The sequence below is a fragment of the Seriola dumerili genome, unplaced genomic scaffold, assembly GCF_002260705.1.
Source record: "Seriola dumerili isolate Sdu_G_001 unplaced genomic scaffold, Sdu_1.0 BDQW01002177.1, whole genome shotgun sequence".
Taxonomy (NCBI): Eukaryota; Metazoa; Chordata; class Actinopteri; order Carangiformes; family Carangidae; genus Seriola; species Seriola dumerili.
Window position 1 is genome coordinate 108,922 of NW_019176432.1, and position 23,770 is coordinate 132,691.

Here is a 23,770-nt window from a genome sequence, read left to right on the forward strand (position 1 = left end):
CTCTCTCTCTCTCTCTCTCTCTCTCCCTCTCTCACCCGTCCAGCTGATGTCCGTCACTTTAACAGAAACTCAACAGCAGAGAAAATCTAGAGCGCAGTGAGACACTGTAGTGTGTGTGTGTGTGTGTGTGTGTGTGTGTGTGTGTGTGTGTGTGTGTGTCAGTGTTGCATAACCTCAGTGAGTGGGCTGCTGTTTGTGTCCAGTATTTATAAATGTCTCCACTCCAACGGCAACAACATTGTGAAATCTCACACACACACACACACACACACACACACACTCACATACACACACACTAGTAAATTAAGGTAGGAGTCATTCAGACGACTTCAGGTCTGGGATCAGTGTTTGTAAAAAGTTCATCAGTGAGCTTCAGTTGTTTCCTGGTCGCAGTCTCCGCCCACTGTGACGTCAGCTCACCTGTACCTGTCCACCCTCACCTTCATGTGAAACCTGCAGGAAGAAGCTCGTTACATTAAAAACAAACTGTTTTCAACAGAGCCTGTGTGTGTGTGTGTGTGTGTGTGTGTGTGTGTGTGTGTGTGTGTGTGTGTGTGTGTGTGTGTGTGTGTGTGTGTGTGTTGTTTCTCCACAGACTCATGTTGTTCTTTCATCTACATGAACAATAACAAGTTTTACTGTATCAGTGAAAGGATTGTTTCAACTTCCTCTTTCCTGCCAGGGTCATAATGACAGGAAGTGACATCATCTCAACATCTCTCTCTCTCTCCCTCAGAGATGTAGCGTGTGTGTTGGTGTGATCGGCGGACCATCATGCACCTCTTCCTGCTGCTGATCCTTCAAGCCACAGCAGCCTTCGGACAGATCGACCCCGGTACACACACACACACACACACACACACACACACACACACACACCTAAACTGATTCTAACTTTAACTCTATAACAGTCATTTGGAAAAGTGAGAACTGTGTGTGTGTGTGTGTGTGTGTGTGTGTTTTACAGCACATTGTCGCTATGCCTTGGGCATGGAGGATGGACGGATCACAAATGATGACATCACAGCATCCAGCCAATGGTACGAGACCACGGGACCACAGTACGCCAGGTCAGTGACATCATGTAATCACATCATTAACCATTTCTCTAATTGATGATGATTGATTTTCTTTCTTCATTGTTGCTGGTAAAATCTTAATAAAGTTTGACATCAAAACATAAGATAATAATATTATTAATAATAATAATGTATATATATATATAAACACATACATAATAATCATCTTTTATGCTCTCGTGCCTCGACTGTTGTAATGCACTTTAATGGCGAGGCGTTTACGGGGGGGGGGGGGGGCTGGTTGCTCTGGGACTCGGCTGGTGACTGAAGGTTAGAGACTGTGGATCAGACAGGAAACAGCTTTACTGTCTTTTCAGACTCTTCCTACAACCTTCTGTTCTGGAAAAGCTTCATGAATGTTTGAAATGTTGTGTTGAAACAGACAATCTGTATTTTCACACAACGTCCTTCTGTTTTATGATGCATTTGTTTTTCTCTTTTTCTTTCTGTAAATCACTGTGACCTCGTTAAGAAGTGCTATGTTAATAAAGTTTATTATTATTATTCTATAATTATCTGTAGTTTATTATCAAGTATATTAATGATGCAGAAACATCTAAGATCAAGATCATTTTAAAATGACTCAACAATTAAACACTCGACAGCTTGTCAAGTGTTGATGCTGGTTTAATGTATATTATATTATATTATATTATATTGTATTATATTATATTAATTATTATATTATATTATATTTCACTTTCACACATCCCTTTAAAACGTCACGTGAGTGATAGTTCCAGTCAAGAATTTCTGACTTTGGAACATGTAAAAATCAGAGTATGTACTTTAAGACTCTATATGAATGTATAAATGTTGAAACAGTCTATATTGACGTGTGTTGTGTGTCTGTGTGTGTCTGTGTGTGTGTGTGTGTCTCGTTGCTGTGATGTTTGTGTGTTGTGTGTGTTGGTGTCCTGTGTTGTGTGTGTCGTGTCTGTGTTCTGTGTGTGTGTGTGTGTGTGTGTGTGTCTGTGTGTGTGTGTGTGTCTGTGTGTGTGTGTGTGTGTGTGTGTGTGTCTGTGTGTGTGTGTGTGTGTGTGTGTGTGTGTGTGTGTGCAGGCTGAACCGTGAGGAGGGGGACGGCGCCTGGTGTCCTGAGGGACAGCAGGAGCCTTCGGACAGTCAGTACCTGCAGGTGTGTGTCGTGTCCTGTCACCTGCTCCGTCAGGACGTCGGGGTTAAATCAGGAGGAACGTGATCCTGCTCAGTCAGTGTAACAGGAGCGTTCACAGGCGGCGACCTGCGCTGCTAATAAAGTTATATTTAAACACTGCACAGGATGTAAAGAGGGGGAGGAGCTGGTGAAGGTCATTTTCTCTCATCGGAAAACAAATCCTCAAATCAGCTGATTAGAAAGTTTTCACTGACTGTGGATTCTTCAACATCCACTTCATTTATTTTTAATTTAACTTTGATCATGTCAGTGTCTCTTTATTCAAACATAAAACATTACAACAAAGGGACTGGCTCAAAGTTAAAGCCTCAGTGTTTCTGTCACATTTTATTTTTATTCACTTTTATTTACTTCATTTAATCAGGAAGTCACATTGAGACCAAGATCTCATGAACACGTGAGACCTGAGAACAGAAGAGAAAATCAATAACACAGAGAACTCAGAGATTTAAATCCACAGTCAGATGTGAATTCACATAAACAAGTAGACGTGTGTCTATATAGATACTGATCAGTTACATCGTCAGTAAGAAGTGTTTTGAATTGTTTGCCGTCCAACCAAGATTAGTATTTACTGCAGGAACATTTACAGTCAGACAATTAATCTCTTGATTAGTTTGGTATAAAAGCACTTGAAGGTGTCGGCAGCAGGTGTCACCTGCACAAAAACAAAGACGCTGTCGTTAATACACAAGAAAGAAATGTTGAAAAAAATGGAGAAACTGAATCAAAGGACGTGAAGTGAAAATGTAAAAAACGTAATGATCATTTAAGCAGATGAAGTGAAACCCTGGTCTCTGGGTTCCTGGTGTGTCACATGATTTGACAGACAGCTTCTGATTGGTGTGTTTCTCAGGTGGACCTGGGCCGCCTCACCTTCCTGACGGTGGTCGGGACTCAGGGACGATACGCCAGAAACTCCGGGAACGAGTTCGCCCGAGCGTACCGCCTCAACTACAGCAGGGACGGGCTGCTGTGGAAGCCCTGGAGGAACCGGCAGGGAAACACAGTGAGTGACCCTGAACGCCTCACCACAGAGGGGCAGGACCAGCTGGGGGGGGGGGGGGGGGAAAAGGGNAAGTGTCTGATAGGCAGGAAGAATGGAAGAAAACCTGCAGAGGAAACGTGAGATGGAGCGATAGAACGAAAAGAATGAGAAGAAAGAAGGAAGGGAAAAGAAAATGATGCTTATTTCTCTCTGAGCTGCTTCTGGTCATTCACACTCATATCACAGGAAATGACATTTACACAGGAGCTTCCTGTTGGTCTCCAGCTGCCACGGCAACGCCGTTAGGACACAGTTTAAACAGTGGGTCATGTTTTTATCTGACTGAACTGTTTCCTCCAGGGAACCTCCCTCAGATAACTTTACCCAGAACATTTTGTTATTCTAAGACATGAATTCATTTATGTAGGAGCAACATATTCTCGGCCAATCAGGAGACGCAGTTTAGGCGAAGATGACGATAACATGTGAGCAATGTATTTTCATAAATATGAGTCAAATACTAAAAGGCAGGATTGTTTTTCTACGTTTCTTTTTTTTCATCTGTATAAACACCCCCGAAAGGAGGGGGAGTTTTTTGTTTCGGGCGGGATAAATAAAGAAATGAATTATAATAATTGTTTAATGAAAAATTTTTTGTAAAAAATTTTTTGTTTTATAAAATTTTTATATATTTTTTTTATTGCACAATTTTTTTTTTTTTATAAAAATGTTTTTTTCTGTTGTTTTATAAAATAAATAAATAAAATAAAATAAATTTCACCAAAAAATATTTTTATGAAAAAAAAAAAATTTCACAAAAAAATTTCAAAAAAATGTTTTTCGAAGAAAATGTTGTGCAATTTGTACTAAATATGTACTAATATTTGTACTAATATTCTCTGTTTTTGTAGAGAACTTGCTTCTACAAGTTTGTTGTTTTTTTTGTCTCATAAAAAACCCCTCGCCTCGGGGAAGGTGTTTATGTAGATAAAAATTATCCAGGCAAAAGAACAAATTTCACTTTCAGGGTCGGACTGGCTGAACTCACAGTGAAGCTTTCATCACTTTAAAATGAGACCTGACGTCTGACCCGTTGCTCAGAGGCTGTCGTTTGTTTCTCACACTGTTGTTTGTCACCAGGTGATGGAGGGCAACAAAAACGCCTACGCCTCCGTCATCAACGACCTTCACCCGCCCATCATCACCCGCTACGTCCGTCTGATCCCCGTCAACAAGCTGTTGACCACCGTCTGCATGAGAGTGGAGCTGTACGGCTGTCCATGGGACGGTATGACATACACACACACACACACACACACTCTGACACTAGAGGATGTTGAGTCAGTAGATATAGAGTTGTTTACTCGTCCTCAGCGGAGGAGTAAACTCAACATTAAACCTTAAAGGGATTATACAAACACTGTTAATCTGTTGTGCAACAAAACAAAATCACACCAACAGCTTTTATCTGTCAGAAGCGTCACAGTTACATTTTATCACAAAAATCCCCCCCCCCCCCTTCAGACGGCCTGATCTCCTACAGCGCTCCGGAGGGTCAGCTCATGATGCCACCTGGTTATCCCATCGCCAGCCTCAACGACTCCACGTACGATGGAGCACATGAGAGGAGGCGAGTCACACACACACACACACACACACATGCTCATCACCCAGTGTTTCCTGTTTCCTGATCCGTGTGACTGACGGCTGTCTCGTCCAATAGGAGGCTGTTCGGTGGGATGGGTCAGCTGACGGACGGCGTGATCGGCCTGGACGACTTCCTGCTGACGCGTCAGTACCACGTGTGGCCGGGCTACGACTACCTGGGCTGGAGGAACGACTCGCTGGGAACTCAGGGATACGTGGAGATGGAGTTTGTGTTCGACAGACAGAGGAACTTCACGTCCATGAAGGTTCTTGTTTCTGTTGACGTCGCCTCGTCAGGAGCAGATTCTTTCTTTCTCTCATTTTCACTCATGTTTTCATCACTCAGTCTTTCACCAGCAAACTCAGATGAATATATAATATTTTATTGTGATTACAGCGGCAGGAAGTGACATCACTGGTCAGTGGGACTCTACAGTAAAACAGGAGCACATTGTTCACGTTAAAAAGATAAAACTCCGACTGTCCTCGATGGAGCGAACGTTCCACTATTTACCATAAAACTTTTCTTCTTCGCTGCTCTACAACAGTAGCTGCACAGTGCAACTTCCTGTTTTAGAGCAGTGAAGAAGAACTGATTCACTGGAGAAAGTGCCATTTAATCTGAGTGTGAAACTATAAAGTTAATTAATAAATTAACTGGTATCTGATCAGTGCATAGACTTGTGTACTCACCAATATCTGATCGAGTACTTTCAGCAGTATCTGAGGTATTTCAGATATAATAAGTATTTTAAATACATGCATAAACCTCCTTGAAAGATTTATAATTTAAAAAATGTTCTCCTCCTCCGTCCGTCCAGGTTCACAGTAACAACATGTTCTCCCGCGGCGTGAAGATCTTCTCCTCCGTCTCCTGCTGGTTCAAGCCCCGCCTCATCGCCGGCTGGGAGGCGGAGCCTGTGGCGTTCAAGACGGTGCTGGACGACAGGAACCCGAGCGCCCGCTACGTCACAGTGCCGCTGAACCGACGCACCGCCAAATCCCTCCGCTGCCGCTTTAACTTCGCTGACGTCTGGATGATGTTCAGCGAGATCTCCTTTCAGTCAGGTAACACACACACACACACGCACGCACGCACACATATTTTACATACAACAGAAAATATAAAATCTTGTTGTTGTTTGTCCTTCAGAGGACACCATACTCCCGACCCAGATGACCCTGCTGGTGACCTCCCCTCCAGCCAGTGAGGAGAGCACCATGACACCCACATCAAAGACAGGTATGACCTTTGACCTTTTAAAAGGGGACATCTTCTGTCTCCATGAAGAAGAAAATATATTTAAAAAATAAGAGCGTAAAAAAGTGGGACAAACTGTGAATGTGGCCGAGAAAACTGAACATGAGTAAGTAAAGTAAGTAAAAGCTTTTATCAGTGTCAATTATCTCAGCTGTTTACAGTCTAATCTACGCAGAGAAAACCAAAACAAAAGTCAAAAAGCTCCTCCAGTGTAAAGGTCTCTGTCCATATGTAGTGTTATTATAGATCAGCTCTAGCTTCTATATTAATACTGTGAAAGTATCAAAGCCTCAGTCCACAGAGAAATGCACACAGCCTGTATTCAGACACTGAGCCTTAAAACCAGCCGTCAGGACTTCTGGAACTTTGTGATGTCACAACAAAGCAGTCACCAAGCCCCGCCCACCTGGACCCACCATCCAAACCTTGCAGGATTTGGTTTCTCTGAGTGTTTTTACCTGAAATCTGCTATATTTTTATTGGATCACTCAGAAAACAGTCAGCCAATCAGAAGAGAGGCTCAGAGCCTCCTCTCTTCTGATTGGCTCACAGACCTGTTGTTACTAGAGCTGCAGAGAGAAGCCTGAGAGAGGAGATGTAAAACTACACTGAGATGGTTTTTATATCTTCTGATGGATCAACACTTCAAATAAAACACAGAAGAAGAAGAAACACGGAGCTTTAAAAAACTTTTTTTTAATACTCGTAGCTTAATTTGTTCTGTCGTCATCACATCTTAAGTCTTCACGTCTCTGTCTCCTCCACAGCAACTGTCAATCCGTCAGCCAGTGATCCGCCTGACGACGGGAACACGCCCATCCTGATTGGCTGCCTGGTGACCATCATCCTGCTGTTAGTCATCATCATCTTCCTCATCCTCTGGTGTCAGTACGTCTGCAAGGTGCTGGAGAAGGTGAGGAGACGAACCACTGGGAGGGTTCTCCATGGGTTCCCAGTCAGGGTTCTGGTTCTGTGGAACAACGGTGTAGCCTGCATTTTATTCCTCTGCGTCAGTCAGAGTGGCAGCCATATTGTTTTCAGGTTGTCCGTCTGTCCCGGTCTCGTGGACACGATATCTCAGTAACGCCTTGACGGAACTTCTTCAAATTTGGCACAAACATTCACTTGGACTCAGGGAAGAACTGATTAGATTTTGATGGATAAAGGTCAAAGGTCAAAGGTCAGGGTGACAGTTATTCTAGTTTCTCTGTGTTTCAGCGTCAGTAGGTTCTTTGAGGTTTTCAGCAAATGAAATGGACGTTGACACATAATGAGTGTAAATGTTGAAATACAATCATTATACAAACATTTTCTCAACAGTTTTGATGGTGGGTAACTCTCTGTGCTGCTTGACGCCACCTGCTGAACGTGTGTGAAGCAGCTGTTCAGAATAAACCAGTCATCACAGACTGAAGAGAGAATAAAGTCCGGACATTTATTTTCCTTTTTAGGAAGTCAGATTAGAGTCCGAGGCTTTGAGGGGATGTGATGTTTATTATAGAGCTGTGTTGATCAGCTGCTTAAATGTCCTCATGACCCTGAAGTGACTGAGGTCCAGCTTTGTCAATTCATGTCCACAGAGCAGCTGGTCTCAGATCAGTTTATTTATTTGTTTATTTCACAGGGACAGATCACATTAATAAACTCTGAGAGGAAATGTTTCATCTGTAGTCCCTGGACAGATGCTACAGATGTTACAGATGTTACAGATGTTACAGATTCACCCTAAAAAACAATATAAGATTGAAATGACAAAGTTATTGAGATCATTTATGAGCATGAAGATTAATAATAATAAGACAAAAGAATATTGAAGTTAACAAAAGCCTGATTCATGAGTATTTAAGACACAACACAGTCTCATAACACAGAACAATAAAATGTTAATGATGATAGAAATAAAACCACATTGTGCTGCACTGTTGACAGCATATCAATAATCATAATAAAAGACACTCCTCCTCACAACACACAGTAAAAACGAGGCATGAAATACAGAATACATGAGAAAACAGAGTCATGGAGTTAATTCATCAGTCTGACATGATAAATCCAAACCACAACATAGACATGAACACAAGCTGTGCTGCGCCAGAGACAATGATTATTTATTCTATTTATTATTTAATAAAGCAACAATATTGTTATTATATTTATTAATGTTCATTAAACAAATATTAAATGCGATAAATGAAATGTTTGAATCATCTGTTTCCTCCAGGCTCCACGTCGGATCCTTGATGAGGAGGTGACGGTTCGACTGTCGTCCTGCAGCGACACCATCATCCTGCAGACCCCCCCCGTGCCCCCCCGCTCTGGACACGCCCCCACAGGTAGTCAACAACAGACTTTTACTTACAGTAGAAATACAGACGGATTTTCTTCTGTGTTTTTTTAAATGAAGGTTCTTTGGGACGAACAGGGAGATTCTTTTTCTCTGTGTATTTACTGCTGTTCAGTAGAAACAGTGTGAGACAACAGATGAGTCATTAAAGGTCACGACCCAGCGTCAGTCCAGCTGCACTGGAGCCACATGATGGAGGAAACATTAGCCACCAACAGAACCACGCTCCTTCACAAGATGGAGGTTCTCCAGCTGCTCGGGAAACGTCTCTCTGCTTCTTCTTCATGCCATTAATTGGTGTGTGGATGTGGTTTTTCCTCAGGCCCCGCCAACACTGACCCTCACTATGAGAGAGTCTTCCTGTTGGACCCTCAGTACCAGAACCCGGCGGTGCTGAGGAACAAGCTGCCGGAGCTGTCGCAGAGCGCCGAGGCCTCAGGTGAACACACACCCGGACACGTTCACTCATTCCATCGTCACGACTACGACTGATACTGTTAAAGTCAGACTTCCTGGTAAACAAACCGTCCTTGTGACATCAGCTGTGACGAGAACAAAGATGGCGGCGCGCTACAAATACAACGTAAACGCGTACGAGCGTCTTCCTGTAGCATATTTCCGATCTTTGTTTGACATTGGAGTATTAATGACAAAGTATCGTGCATTTTGCATCTAATATTCAATTAATGGTGGTTTCTAATTGCAGTATAATTTAAGTGTTTTACTGTAAATAAAAAACTTTTTTTATAGTTTTGCCTAATTTGATACAAACTGCGGCTCGTTACGTCTCATTAGTGAACTGTAAAATAAAGCTTTATGGCTTTATGATGCTTTTATTGTGATTTATATATAAATAATTCATTGATGCTATAAGTAGATGTTCATTCTGCTATTTCATCTTTAAACTTGAGTTTGAACAGAGCGATGTGAGAGTCAAACCCAGATTCACAAACAGGAGAATTCCCCCTTCAAACTCCCTCTGCGTCATTCTGTTGGTGGAGGTTCACTGAAGTGACCGGCAGCTCCCTCATCTATGAAAACACAAACCTGACTGAAGTGATTGTGAATCAGTGAAGCTTTAAAAAAGTTCCACATGTTTGGACTGGACTGTCTGCTGCAGTCTGCCCCCTACTGGCCCTGTCGCACGCCTGCAGCAGGAACCACGTCAGGGGTTTCCTCACTAACAGCTTCGTTTCCTTCATTTCCTCCAGAACATGTTGCACAAACTCTCTGTCCTCTCCCTGTTTTCAGAATCTGCATGCTCTTTCATTCTGCAGTGTTTCTCTCTGTTACTTCCTCTCCGTCCTCCTCCTCTTCCTCCAGCTCTCCTCCTCAGTAATCCTGTCTATGACCTCCTCCTGCTGACTTCCTGTCACATGACGTCAGGCTGGCTGCGTGGTAAGAGCTGAAAGGTGTGAACTCAGGGTTTTCATATCGCTGCGTCTGACCTGTGAAGTTCAACTCAACTTTATTTACACAGAATCTTTCATACAGACATGTCCAACACACACACACACACACACACACACACACACATAAAAAAGAAAAAAGAAAACTTTTCAACAATAAAACATTGAAACGATGAATAAAAGTCAACAAATAAGATAAAAGTCGCTAAAATAAAACACCAGAGATAAAAAGTAACTTGGTTCAAAAATACTTACAAATACAAAAATCTAATTTTCAAATCTAAAACACACTCCTATTTTTTAATTCCAATATATTTGCCATAAACTACAGAAGCTGAAAGAGGACATCACTGCCATCTCGAGATCAAGAGTTAATTACCTCGTTATCTCAGGAACACAAAATTAAATGATGTTTTTATCTCAAGGAAAAAATAACAGTTTTCCTGAGTAAATAAATATTGAATTTCAAGAATTTTATCATGTGATTCACGTCTCCAGAGACGCCATCATCACTGCAGGCAGGGACACGTCTGAGCACATTTACACCAGTTACAGTCGTATATTTACCAAATAAACTTCTACACAACATCCAGGTTATGATTATAAATCAACTGTCCAGGATTTCTTGAATTGTGATCAGATGAAATATTTCCCTCGTCTGTACAGAACGAGATGAAGTTTGTAGATTTTGTTCTTTGTTTTTTTCAAACACATTTATCATCTATTTTTTTTTTTATTTCAGTGGCATTTTGGTTATTTTGTTTTCAACATGTCCTGGTGAAGTGAAATCCTGTGTGTGTGAAAATAAGATCATCATGTGTTTTTACTAAATAATCAGCCTGTTGTTATGAGAGAACGGACGTTGTTAAAACCAAGATTCACCTCAGGGATAAAACTGGATCAAAAAGAAGATTTAAAATCCCCATGAAATTCACCTTGTTGTTTAAAAGTGTCGTGTTTCTGTGGTACGAAGGATTTTGTAGGAAGCTGTGAAGACTAAGATTCTTGATAAATATCCACATTAACCCCGCCCCCTCTCTCTCCGTCAGCGTGTGGAGGAGGCTACGCCGAGCCTGACGTCACCCAGTGCACACCGCACCAGTGTTTCCATAGCAACGCGCCACACTACGCCGAGACGGACATCGTGCGGCTGCAGGGCGTCACCGGCAGCAACATGTACGCCGTGCCCGCCCTCACCGTCGACTCCCTCACCAGGAAGGACATCTCCGCGGCCGAGTTCCCACGGCAACAGCTGATCTTCAGGGAGAAGCTGGGGGAGGGGCAGTTTGGAGAGGTGAGCGGGGGGGTGGGTGGAGTCAGGGAAGGTGTCTGTGAAAGTTTGAAGACGGATGGACGGATGGACCGGATCCAGAATCTGATCCAGATTTCTTCTTGCTTCTTACTCTCCTGCAGGTCCACCTGTGTGAGGCTGAGGGACTCCCAGAATTCCTCGGGGAGGGGTCGCCCCTCCCTGACAGAGACGGCCACTCCGTGCTGGTGGCCGTTAAACAGCTGAGGGCCGACGCCACCAGTCAGGCCAGGTATTTGTGTGTTCGTGTCACTTCCTGTCTGTGCTTCGTGTGAACTGGAACTGGCTTGTGTTTCAATAACAAACGAACCAGTTCACGTTCAGCAGGCTGCCGTTCCTCCACAAGGAGGCGCTGTCCGGTCCCTGTTGTGGTGCAGCGGTTTCCAACCTGTTGTACATAGATTTGTCCATATTGGACAGTTTGCTCTGTAAACAAACGACATGAATTAATACATTTTTAAACTCAAGGGTTTATGATCTATTTGGAGTAAATATGAACATCTTGTCTCCAGTTACTCAGAATCGTGACACTGATTTCTACAGGGAGCAGTGTCTGTCAACATTAGGTTTACATGAACTGAATTAATTATGTGGTTAAAAATACAGACCAGTCTTGCCCAATATGGCGGCGGCGGTGAGATACGATCCAGCAGCCAATGCCGTGTCTGATCAGGACCCTGATGCTCACAAGATAAATCTGAGGGGTCACTACACGCATTCACGAAAACACTTGAGGAATAGATGCTCGGGTAGAAGTGGTTAAAATGTGACTGAAATATTTCATGAAAATGTCGCGTCTCGTCTCTCGTGTCTCGTGTCTCGTCTCCGTCCATCAGGAACGACTTCCTGAAGGAAATAAAGATCATGTCTCGTCTGAACGACCCCAACATCATCCGGCTGCTGTGTGTGTGCGTGTCATCCGACCCGCTGTGCATGGTGACTGAATACATGGAGAACGGAGACCTCAACATGTTCCTGTCGCAGCGGGAGATCGAGAGCACGCTGACGCACGCCAACAACATCCCTTCAGTCAGGTTGATACACCGCACACACGGTTTCTACTGTTTCTACATGCTAACAACATACCATCATACACGCTTCATGTTATCTGAACTTCTCACCTCTTTCCCTCTCCCTCCCTTCAGTCTCTCCGACCTCCTCCACATGTCGGTGCAGATTTCGTCGGGGATGAAGTACCTGGCATCTCTGAATTTCGTGCACCGAGACCTGGCCACTAGGAACTGCCTGCTGGACCGCCGCCTCACCATCAAGATCGCCGACTTTGGGATGAGCCGGAACCTGTACAGCAGCGACTACTACCGCATCCAGGGCCGGGCAGTGCTGCCCATACGGTGGATGGCCTGGGAGAGCATCCTACTGGTGAGGGGGCAGAGGGAAGGTTTAATATAGGACAGGAGTGAAGGAAGACAAAAAGGAGACATAAGTGTGCGGAAGAAAACCTTATTCTTATTCTTGAGTTCTGTCCATCACGGCTCCAAAAGACCCAAAGTCCAGTGGGTCACTTTTGGTCCATCTTTAGATTTTGCCATTTGTCTTTTCTGAAGGGTCGTCAAAAAACCTTGCGGGCCTAGAGATCTTAGGGCGTTTTCACACCTACAGTCCGTAGTAAAGGTTGCTGGAACCATCGAGCTCAAACTGGTGGGGTGGGATCGAGTTCAGAACTCTTTCACACCAAAAATGAACGTCTCGGCGCGATAGTTTTAGTCCAGTTACTGTTTTCACACCTGTCCAAACGAATCGTACCAAGGAGGAAAACCAACCAGGGTTCAGTTTAACCGGACTTAAACATGAAGGTGTGAAAACATCCTTAAACTTTAAAAGCTCTATCATGAAACGTAATGATTTGACCTCTGCCACACTGTCACTTTGCTTCCCCTCCAGGGTAAGTTCACCACAGCCAGTGACGTGTGGGCGTTCGGTGTCACCCTGTGGGAGATCTTCACCCTGTGTAAGGAGCAGCCCTACAGCCTGCTGTCTGACGAACAGGTCATAGAGAACACTGGCGAGTTCTTCAGGAACCAGGGCAGACAGGTGAGATGAATCAAACGTCATGCATCCAGGTGTACCTGATTCAGGGTCTTTCACCGTTTCTACATCTCTGAAAGGTCTTTACCGTCTGATCCCTTTAACTCTCTCATCTTTGTCTGTCAGATTTTCCTGTATGCCCCTCCGCTCTGCCCACCTTCTCTCTTCGAGCTGATGATGCGTTGCTGGAGTCGAGATATCCCCAACCGACCCTCCTTCGAGGGACTTTACCAGGCCCTGAGGCCCCACGTCAACCAGTGAGTCGAAGTCGCTGGGACGTACCACTCGGGCTTTCCTCTGGACTCCTGAAAGACAACCGAACTGACATGAGAAGACTGGTGTTGTGTTACGAGAGCGAGAGGCTGTCAGAGGGACTGAGGGAACTGGCAGAGCTGTGGTCAGAAGGTTGGTTTTGCTTTGTGGGAATAGCAGCTCGCTATTCTGAGAGACACGACTGAGATGGGAAAAGAAAAGGTCGGTCAAATCAGAGGAGAAACGTTTTGCAAGATTAAAAGTGAACAAAGATTTCTAAGCTTTTGAAAGATTTCTGTCAATGCCAGTTTCACAGTTTCACCCATCTCTTTAAAGCCTCTTTGACCAAAATGTCTTGTCTGACCTTTTGATATACTTTCTTTTCACGGTTTTACCTTGTGCCAAAGGTGCCGTAAACTTTATTTTCTTCCTCTCTGGACAGACTCTTCGGTCTTGGTACTTTCTCCTGTCCCTGTGGTTTTTATTATTATTGTAAAGCACTGTGTCTGTGTCTCTCAGTTATTCATGTTCATATATTAACCCACACTGGAGCTAGGGTTAGGGTCAAATTGTAGTGTAGGATTTTATTTTTATTCTATTTTATTTTTCTTGGTTTATTGTATTTCATTTGTTTTGGTCTTTTTTTTTTGTGGATATGAATGTTGTTCAGCTGAGGTTCACGTCACAGTGCCGAGAGGCTGCGTCGAAACCTGTGTGGTTCACAGACTGAGGGTCAGTCGGTGGGTAACTGTGGGTAATTTAGGAAAGAATCACAATCGGAGGCACATCGAAACCAAATAAGAAAAAAAACAAGTAGTGCCTTTTTTGTTGCCAAAGAGAAACAAAGATTGTTTGTGTTAAAATTACATTATTATAATAAAATTGTAAAAAATAATCCGCAAAACATTACACCAATAACATCTGCAAATTGGTTCTTTTATTCAAAGTGCCTTACATCTGTAGCAAGAGTGGTACCAGTGGGAATTTAGCCAACATTAATAACACGGGTACTACAAGTAGGTAAAGATCGAATGTCAAGGTATCACTTTACCTTTGTCTGTGTTTGTGGTTTGGCCTACAAATGTATACTGAGTGTGTATACGTCTGTGTTGGAGCCCATAGACCTGTAGGTGTATATGCTTTGTCTCCATTAGTCCTGTTCTGCCTTGATGGAGTTAGAAGTGATTTAGGTTAGCATTAGCCAGCTAGCCACAGAGCTGTACAATGTTGAAATTTGAAGTCAGTAGTTTCGTCACTAATAAGACAGTGAAACAAATCACAAACCGTTCAAATTAAAGGAGCTACTTGTGAGTTTTGCTATTGCTACATAGTTAGCATTAGCATTAACAGCTGTTTACTCACCAGTCTACAAGAAACGTTGCGAGTTTAGCATCAAACTTCATATCTTTACCCACCAAGAGCTGTCTACAGAGGTGGAAACAAACAACAATGTTAACTCTTGTCTCTAATACGTCTTTTCTGTTACTGAAGTTAGCATGCTGACCAGCTAGCCCTGGTCCGTCTCATCACTTTTCAATAGCGACTCACTGTAGCGTCCAATCTGACCTGAAGACGTAGTGCTGCACAGAGGGCGTATTATTATACACATCGATGGCGGACGCTCTTGTCAAGCAACAATCACCACTATGTGCTCCCAGCAAGAAACCACTTTGGTGGCAGAGAAAACTTAGCGATAGCCCCTTTGAGATTAAAATATTCACCCAACAGAAACCGGTCCTTTGCAGCAACTCATAAAGTAACACAGAAATCTTGGCGAAAAAAGTTGACAAATTGTGGTGTTATAGTGAAAAGATTTAGTTTTGAAGACAATGAAGACACTATAGCCCTGTTGGAATATACCACAACTTTTGTATAGGTGCTAGTTAGCTGACTAGCTAGTTCTTGGGGGACAAGGTTTACTTCATTTTAACTGTCTAACTAACTAGCAAAGTACTTAGCAAGTAAGGTTATGGTTAAACAAGGTTTAGCTTCAAAACTGCGGAGATGTTGGTTAGCTTTCTGAGTTATTTGTCTACTGTTGTCTGTACCCAGTTCATAATTAGACTTTGGTATGATTTAAAAAGACTACAGCAGCCAATCTGACCACATCGAGGTAAAGTCTTGACAAGTGGCGAATCAGGCATTACATTTACATTTTGGGCCATACATAGCAGAACTACTGTGTTAGAATGGGGCCCTCGGACCTGAGAGCCAATGAGCCACAAAGGACTGAGGAGCAGGGGGCTGATACACTTTGGACAGATGAAGCCGTCAGACAAGTCACGTCTCTCACTGCAGTAACCAGCCAATCACTGCTGCACCTTTCCTAATGCCCTGAAGGAGATTCAGATTCTGTATGTTTGAAAAACAAGTCTTTCTTTAAATCTGTACTGATTTTTGTCGCATAGCAATCGAAAGAGTCTTGTTTACAAAACTAATGCAGGATAGATGCAGCACAGAACAAAATGAATGCAGAGCTGAGGACTTTACAGTGTTACTGCAGTCTTCAGTAAATCTGTGGAAAGGCAGATACAGGGGAAAAGGTAATGATGTTGTTAGCTGTTGTGATGATGGGTTTTCCATACACTGCAGCATTTCTTGCCAACACTGAAACTGGATTAACATATTTTCTCCCACTTGGATTTTTCTTATATGCCAGTCACACCAACATTTTAATAGTTTCCAGCTTATCTCAATGGAATTGCTACAATCAGTTAATTCAGGCAAAGCAGATCTGTGTAAATCTTTCATGAATTGGAATCCAAATTCAAGTTTGGTGAACTTCAACACAGAAATTTGTGCTGTCGACTATGGAGAATTACAATCATTCAGAAAGCTGCACTAACAGGGTATTGTATCTGTAACTGTAGTTTTGTAACCTTGTGCATTTATGTTTGTATCCAGAACTTGTTAATTTTGTTTTCTGTCTGCAAACTCCATGTTGATAAACAAGATCTACAAAAAGTACAAAACTCAGCTTACACAAACAAACTTCAGTGCTATGGTTACAGATACAAGAACACCTTTTTGAATGATATAATATTCCATTGTCCACCAGTAGCAAACTGTCTTGATAGTTCTGACCTTTGAGGGAATGGAGAGTCCAACACAGGAAATGCTAATATGGCTCATTACCTGTGTTGCACCATCCACTTTAACTCTCCTTTGTAGAGTATACATTGTTGACATGGTTTGTAGACAGTTATGAGACAGCTGGCTAGCTAGCTAAGTGATTGTCAGCTAAGTGCTAACAGACAGTTAATAGGCTAGATAGCTCTCCAAGTTAGCAAGCCCACTGAGTGACAGTTATGCTGCGTTCACGTCATATCGGAGTTACCTTAATTTCCTACTTGCAAAATGAGTTCAACATCCAATTTGTAATTATGACTGTCTGGGAAAATTAAAATTTTTCTGAAACCTCTGATATATCCAACTTTCCATCAAAGTCTGTTGCTAAAGGTTATTAAATGCATGACCCTAGCATCTCTGCAAAAACAACCGTAACTCAAGGTTATTACACTTTCTTCAAATTTCACTCCGTTTTTTTTTTTTGGCTTGTTAGCTAGTAAACATTCTTTGCAGAAATGTAGCAAACATTTGTGTCTTTCTGTTTAGCTTTGTTAGTGTTTGTTGATTATGACGACTGGAATCTCCAGTAATAAGTAAGACGCAGTAGCACAAGAAGACTGACAGCTGCCATCAGTTTAACGCTGACGTGAGCGCGGCATTAGCAAGCTAGCTAACTTGAAGAGCTAGCATGTTAGCAGTTAGTTCACCAACTAACCCTGCAAGAAAAGTCAACACTGACATCAGCGGGGCATTAGCAAGCTAGCTAACTTGAAGAGCTAGCTTGTTAGCAGTTAGTTCACCAACTAACCCTGCAAGAAAAGTCAACACTGATGTCAACAGGGCGTTAGCAAGCTAGCTAACTTGAAGAGCTAGCATGTTAGCAGTTAGTTCACCAACTAACCCTGCAAGAAAAGTCAACACTGACATCAGCGGGGCGTTAGCAAGCTAGCTAACTTGAAGAGCTAGCATGTTAGCAGTTAGTTCACCAGCTAACCCTGCAAGTAAAGTAATTTTGTCACCAATGCGTCTATCAATTTCTTTATTTTATGTCCCACTCTTTTTATATTTTAGCCTTTTAGTTAATGCAGTACGTGTGTACAGTATTTTGAATCCTCCCGTAGAACAAATTGTTCAAAATATAAAATGGCACAAACCAACATCATCTTCACAGTAAAGAGGGAGGAAGACCAAACATGTTCAGTTCGAGTGTTTTTTGTCGTTACAGTAGTGTTTTGTTATCTGTACTGTATCTTCTATGAGTGTATGAGCGTGTGTGTGTGTGTGTGTTATTAAGAGATGATGAGTTTTGTGAATGAGTGTTTTCGACATTCCTTTGAGCACTGGGAGCTAGTTGGGATTATAGTGGTTGACCAGAGGTGCTCTGTTGTACCAAATTATGTGATTAAAAGAGGGAGAAAAGTGTTTTTTTTTAAGACAAGAGGAAAAAGTGCAGGAAGTAAGGAAACCACTAAACTCAATCTCCCAGAGTCCTTTGCTACAGTGAGCCTGTGTATTTTGTTCTGGTTGCATTAGAGAGATAGACGAGTCATTTAGTTTGATAGTGTACAGTATAAGTGATCTATAATATCTCAGTGTGTGAATGCAGATTAGGTGTGATAATTGTTATTGATAAGTGATTATCTATCAGAATTTATAGTAGCTATTTCTCGTGATTATTTCTATTCTGGAAAGGTGTTGGGTTTTTTTTTCTTGGTTTTTTTCCAACAGGAATTCAGCAGCTTTGAATCTTTCTATCAGAGACGTCCTGTTTGTTTTCCTGCTGTGTTCTCTCCGGTTTCTCATCCACACTGTTTGAGCTTCAGTCTCATCTTCAGTATTGTTTCAGACATATATTGTACATAGGCTAGTAGCTGTGTATATTAATATATTGGGAGGTAGGAACTTTGCGTTCTGTCGTCCCAAGTCATTTTCACTCTGTACTCTCATGTCTCGGTTTGTTTTTCTTAATAATAAACAGTAAAATTTGTCAAACAGAAGAGTCGAGACTGTGTCTTTTTTTTTAATTGTATATTATTTTAATATTTATATCTATTTAGGAAACTTTTTCTTCAACATCACTTAATTTAAACTCCATCATAGATCACAAACAGATCCCACCTAGAGAGCAAATTAATCTCCCGGTCCAACATATGCTTTGTTCCTCCACCCGAGTCCGGCCCACATACTTCCACATCTGGTTATTGACTGACAGCACCAGAATTGGTCCAGATGTGGAAGTAGTATCTGACAGTCATGCTGCATACGGGCCAGATTCGGGCCGTGGAACCAGGCGTATACTTGGCCAAAAGAAAACAAGCATGCAGCCCAAGTATGAGCAAAGTTTACAGAGATATGAGTTATGTTGGGAAAATGTGTATAATATGATATATACATAATATTGTGTTATTTCCATTTGATGAAATGATGCAGCCATAAAAACATGGTGTGTTAAATTTCTTGGACCTGTTGATGTTGAGTTAGGAGCAGGTGACGGATGAGTCATGTGTCAGTAATGCCTCTTAATTATGTTAAAATATGGACTTTTAAATTAATTTGTGGGGAGTTTTTTTCATGACACTTTTTACCTCCCTCTGTTCCAGCTGTTTTATCAGGGACAAAATGTACAGCAGCTGTGTTGATGTGTGGTCCATCAGCAGAGGGCAGCAGTGAGGCAGAAACCTCACTTACAACAAACAGTATCACTGATGATATCTGACAGAACCTGTGGTGGTTCTGCAGGGAACCCGGAGCCACTCTCTGCTCTGACCATGAAAAAAAAAGCTCATTTGCACTTGGAGGAGCTCGATCGTTTCATCTGGGTTTAAAATGAGTTTTTTAGTTTAATGAAGCATCAACTCTTCAGATCTCAGGAAACAGAACAGTGTGAATTCTATTTTAGTGGATGGATTTGTTCCTTTCTCCAGTATAAACAATGGCATGTGTGCTTCAGTTTAGCAACAGGGTGCATGCATGGTGGGCAGGAATGTTTCTGTTGCCATGACACTTGGTAATAAAACTTTACAGCTTATAAATAAATAGGGATACAGTAGCCTACAGTTCATGCTTTGCCTTTATTACAGTTGAGTTAATACTTTTTTTTAGCCACTGGGGGCAGAAGACCTTCAAGATAAGCTAACAGACAGGTGAACATGTAAGCAACCAGTGTGGCACATCCCTTCAGCTCTGTCTTTGGTTCCAGGAGCGATTGGATAACGACGGATAGATGTAAGAAACTTCTTGAGGACAGAGCTGCTCTTCATCTGTCAGAACCACACTTGCTGTAATTGTCTTTCAGAGCTAAATCTGACAGACAAAGAAACCAAAAGCAGAGGTTTGTTTGCAGACGTGGGCTCGCTGACCGCAGGTTTCATAAGGGTGGTTCAACAGGAGCTCAGTGCCAGAGGGAAAGTCACAGGGATAAACAATGGCCCAGGTTTTCTTCTGATAGCAGTATAAAGAACCGTTTAATGTTGCCAAAGCCGTCTGCAGCTCCAGGTATGAAGAATAAATGACTCTTGGCTGGTTGGATTGTGAGTCACAAAATAAGTAACACAATGAGTTCTGGGCAGCAAAGAGAAATCCTCCACACGTGTTAAAGTTTACACAACACTGAGCGAGGTGACAACAGCTTTTATAAAAGTGTGGTGTGATGGTAGAGCAGGAGCAGCCAAACCCAACCTGGCTGTAATTGTTGGTGTTGTCCTCCTGAATGTGAGAGGACATTTGGTCACAGTGAGGATTATTTTTATCTCTTCAGCGTGAGACCTGTCACGTCCACAAAAACTTTCTGAAGGAACTCAAGTTAAAATGTGTCTGGCTGTTTTTCTGGCTTCTTATTTCATTCCACTGACGACTAAAATAACAAGTGCACACAAAAATGCAAGCAGTAATTATTCAGCAAGTCTTATAAGTCTGGATTTTATTTGTAGGAAAGTCAGGAAAGATTCATGACCACAGTGACTCAATGACCTGTTGAATTAAAGCTCCTCCAGTGTAAAGGTCTGTGTCCATGTGTAGTGTGATTATAGATCAGCTCTAGCTTCTATATTAATACTGTGAAAGTATCAAAGCCTCAGTCCACAGAGAAATGCACACAGCCTGTATTCAGAAACTGAGCCTTAAAACCAGCCGTCAGGACTTCTGGAACTTTGTGATGTCACAACAAAGCAGTCACCAAGCCCCGCCCACCTGGACCCACCATCCAAACCTTGCAGGATTTGGTTTCTCTGAGTGTTTTTACCTGAAATCTGCGGTATTTTTATTGGCTCACTCAGAAAACAGTCAGCCAATCAGAAGAGAGGCTCAGAGCCTCCTCTCTTCTGATTGGCTCCAGAGAGAAGCCTGAGAGAGGAGATGTAAAACTACACTGAGATGGTTTTTGTTTCTTGAAAACACAAATATATCTTCTTATGGATCAACACTTGAAAAACTTCAGAGTAGAATATGGGACCTTTAATTAGATTATGATTTTTGATTTCTGATTTTCTCTGGAAATTTTTCAAAATTTCTTCACATTACTACGTAATTAACAGCCTGTAAATTAAAGGGTTACAGAATATTTCACTGGACAGATAGGAGATTGGCCAGTCTTGTGTTTTGTCTCTGATAACGTCTCTTAGACCTTAAAAACAACCAGCACAGAGCTGAAACTCTTGAACCTGACTTCACGTTTTGCTGTAACAGGCCACAATGTGACCCAGATATGAATGAACCAAAAGCAACACCACAATCTTTAATCTGTTACTAAATAATACATGAAGATAAACCGAGGAATTCTTTGTGCGTCTTGGTTCATGGATGGATGAAGGATATGGGCTGCGACACATGGCTCCATACATGCAATAAAGCCTCCACCCTTCTTCGCTGATGGTAGGTGCAGTTTGTGCAGTTTAAGGCTCATTTGTGATTCTTATTTTGCCAAAATGAAATTTTCTCTTCATAACTTAAGACACCGGAGAATGCAAATTGCTTTGGAATTCAAATGTTGGGAGGGAAATACATTTTTGCTGAATGAAGCTTAATAAGATTGTGCAGATTAAACATTTAATGGTCCATTATGGGATATTTTGCCACTGCAGCAGCTACTTATACAAAAGGCACAGAAATAGAAGAAAATTGTGAATAAAGCTCAAACACATGCAAATAACAAATTAACATTTAACTGTTGATTATTGACTTTTGTCATTTACACACAAATAGTTCCGGTACTGGACTGTTGCTAAGCAACACATAAACATTTTCCTGATCTGCACAGTGCACACTAGCTTGCTACTCCACCTACACGTGACCTCAGGTGTGTGCTGAGGTGTCCAGGCTTCTTCCCTTCATCCTCCTCTGACGACCAGACATCATTTAATTCAAATGTTATTTCTGGAAATATTTTCATCTTTGTTTGTTACGATGTAAGAGAGATAACAATGTTAATGTGAATGTGGAAAGTACAGTGAAACAGCACAGAGACGAGAGCTGTTTGACCTCGGGGTCGGGGGCCAGGGGTCGGCTGGTAGATATGGAATCAGGTTCCACTGTGGTTAATAGTGTTTTTATTGAGCCTGGCTTCTATTAGCTTCTATTACAGCAGGAGCAGTGGAGATCTGGCTGACTGACGGCCTGATGGACGGGTGGAGGGACTGTGTTTCCATTAAAATGCCTTGTATCTGAGGCCAGTTTGAGTGTTTCTGGTTAGGTGGAGGCCTGTAGGGGAGAGTGGCAGCAGGATACAGTACTGAGACATTAAGAAGACATTAAAAATCTGTTTTCCTCAGCCTTTATCACAGCTTTCCTTAAACTTAACTGGATGGAAACGCAGCGACAGCTACTGAAATAAATCCTGGTGCATTGATTTACTGACTCAATGCTTATCTGAATATCCTCTTACTGTTTCTCAGAGATGAGAAAGTTGCAAACTCAAAAACGAGGAGGTCAGTGTAAAGATAAAACATTAGACACAAATTAAAACAAACACAGAAATGATATGAATAGAAACCATTAAAAAAGTAAAATAATTAAGACCAATTAACAATCAGTAAAAAAAGGTGTGTAAATTAAAACTGTTAAAAAGGAGGAATAAAATCTGATCATGTGACGTGTTCCATCGGCTTGGAGGATAAAAGCTGGAGGCAGTTTCACCAGTTTTTGTGGAGACCCGGGGAACGACCAGCGGCCTGTTCCAGCTATAAACAAGCTTTCAGATTTTAAGATCAATTCTAAAATTTACTTGAAGACAACGTAACGACCTGAGCACAGGAGTTAAATGNATGTGTAAATTAAAACTGAGGAATAAAATCTGATCATGTGACGTGTTCCAGCGGCTTGGAGGATAAAAGCTGGAAGCAGTTTCACCAGTTTTTGTGGAGACCAGCGGCCTGTTCCAGCTATAAACAAGCTTTCAAATTTTAAGATCAATTCTAAAATTTCCTTGAAGACAACGTAACGACCTGAGCACAGGAGTTAAATGCTCATATTTCCTTTTTATTCCTCCGCGCCGGCGACAGTCAGAGCTGGAGGCGCATTGTTTTTGGGTTTTCCGTCAGTCCGTCCGATTCTCGTGAAGAACACGATATCTCAGAAACGCTCTGATGACACTTCTTCAAATTTAGCACAAACATTCAGCAGGACTCAAGGATGAACTGATTAGATTCTGGGAGTCAAAGGTCAAAGGTCAAGGTCGGTGTGACATCACAAAACACTGTTTAGCCATTACTCTTCACACAACAAGATAGATAGATAGATGTGACATCATGACTTCGTCTCTGTACCTGTGGTTATATGGATGATGTGAAACAAAGCTGACATAACTAGAACTATAATATACATACTGTTAAATCCTTTAAGTTGAATGTATTTCAGAGCCGCAGCTCCAGTAGCTGCAGGACGCCGTACAGAGCGGCTCACTCGCGGCTCCGACACGTGTGCACACTTCAACCGATTCCTTCACCGTTAAAGGAAAAAGTGATCAAGCTGAACAAGAGCTGTTTTTTAATGACCTTTGTGTAAAGATGAAAGGCGGCTGACTTTATCGCAGCGCTCTGCACTTCCCTCTCAGGAATACAAGGCAGCGCGGCGGCTGCAGCTCCCAATGAGAAGCAGGTGTCGGCCCGATCTGAGCCGTTTAAACAGCTTCATAATGAGGGCCGGCCGCCTGCGGGGGCCTCCTGCACACAGGACACATAAAGAGCTATGGAAACAC

At 42.2% G+C, this 23,770-nt stretch overlaps 1 protein-coding gene across 2 annotated transcripts in view; it reads left to right on the forward strand.

Moving 5' to 3' along the window:
• LOC111239235 (discoidin domain-containing receptor 2-like) overlaps positions 1 to 18,578 on the forward strand; it is a 35,106-nt gene extending 16,528 nt beyond the window's left edge. For both annotated transcript variants that reach the window (XM_022769072.1, XM_022769073.1), the window contains exons 2-19: positions 737 to 835; positions 968 to 1,070; positions 2,142 to 2,217; positions 3,113 to 3,265; positions 4,385 to 4,532; positions 4,769 to 4,874; positions 4,968 to 5,157; positions 5,713 to 5,959; positions 6,045 to 6,134; positions 6,920 to 7,065; positions 8,374 to 8,485; positions 8,819 to 8,935; positions 10,955 to 11,199; positions 11,319 to 11,446; positions 12,051 to 12,248; positions 12,360 to 12,594; positions 13,117 to 13,266; positions 13,387 to 18,578. In XM_022769072.1, the coding sequence (XP_022624793.1) occupies positions 775 to 835; positions 968 to 1,070; positions 2,142 to 2,217; positions 3,113 to 3,265; positions 4,385 to 4,532; positions 4,769 to 4,874; positions 4,968 to 5,157; positions 5,713 to 5,959; positions 6,045 to 6,134; positions 6,920 to 7,065; positions 8,374 to 8,485; positions 8,819 to 8,935; positions 10,955 to 11,199; positions 11,319 to 11,446; positions 12,051 to 12,248; positions 12,360 to 12,594; positions 13,117 to 13,266; positions 13,387 to 13,521 (2,640 nt within the window). In that variant the 5' untranslated portion in view covers positions 737 to 774 and the 3' untranslated portion in view covers positions 13,522 to 18,578. The remainder of the gene's footprint in view (positions 1 to 736; positions 836 to 967; positions 1,071 to 2,141; positions 2,218 to 3,112; positions 3,266 to 4,384; positions 4,533 to 4,768; positions 4,875 to 4,967; positions 5,158 to 5,712; positions 5,960 to 6,044; positions 6,135 to 6,919; positions 7,066 to 8,373; positions 8,486 to 8,818; positions 8,936 to 10,954; positions 11,200 to 11,318; positions 11,447 to 12,050; positions 12,249 to 12,359; positions 12,595 to 13,116; positions 13,267 to 13,386) is intronic.
• Positions 18,579 to 23,770: the final 5,192 nt, after the last annotated feature.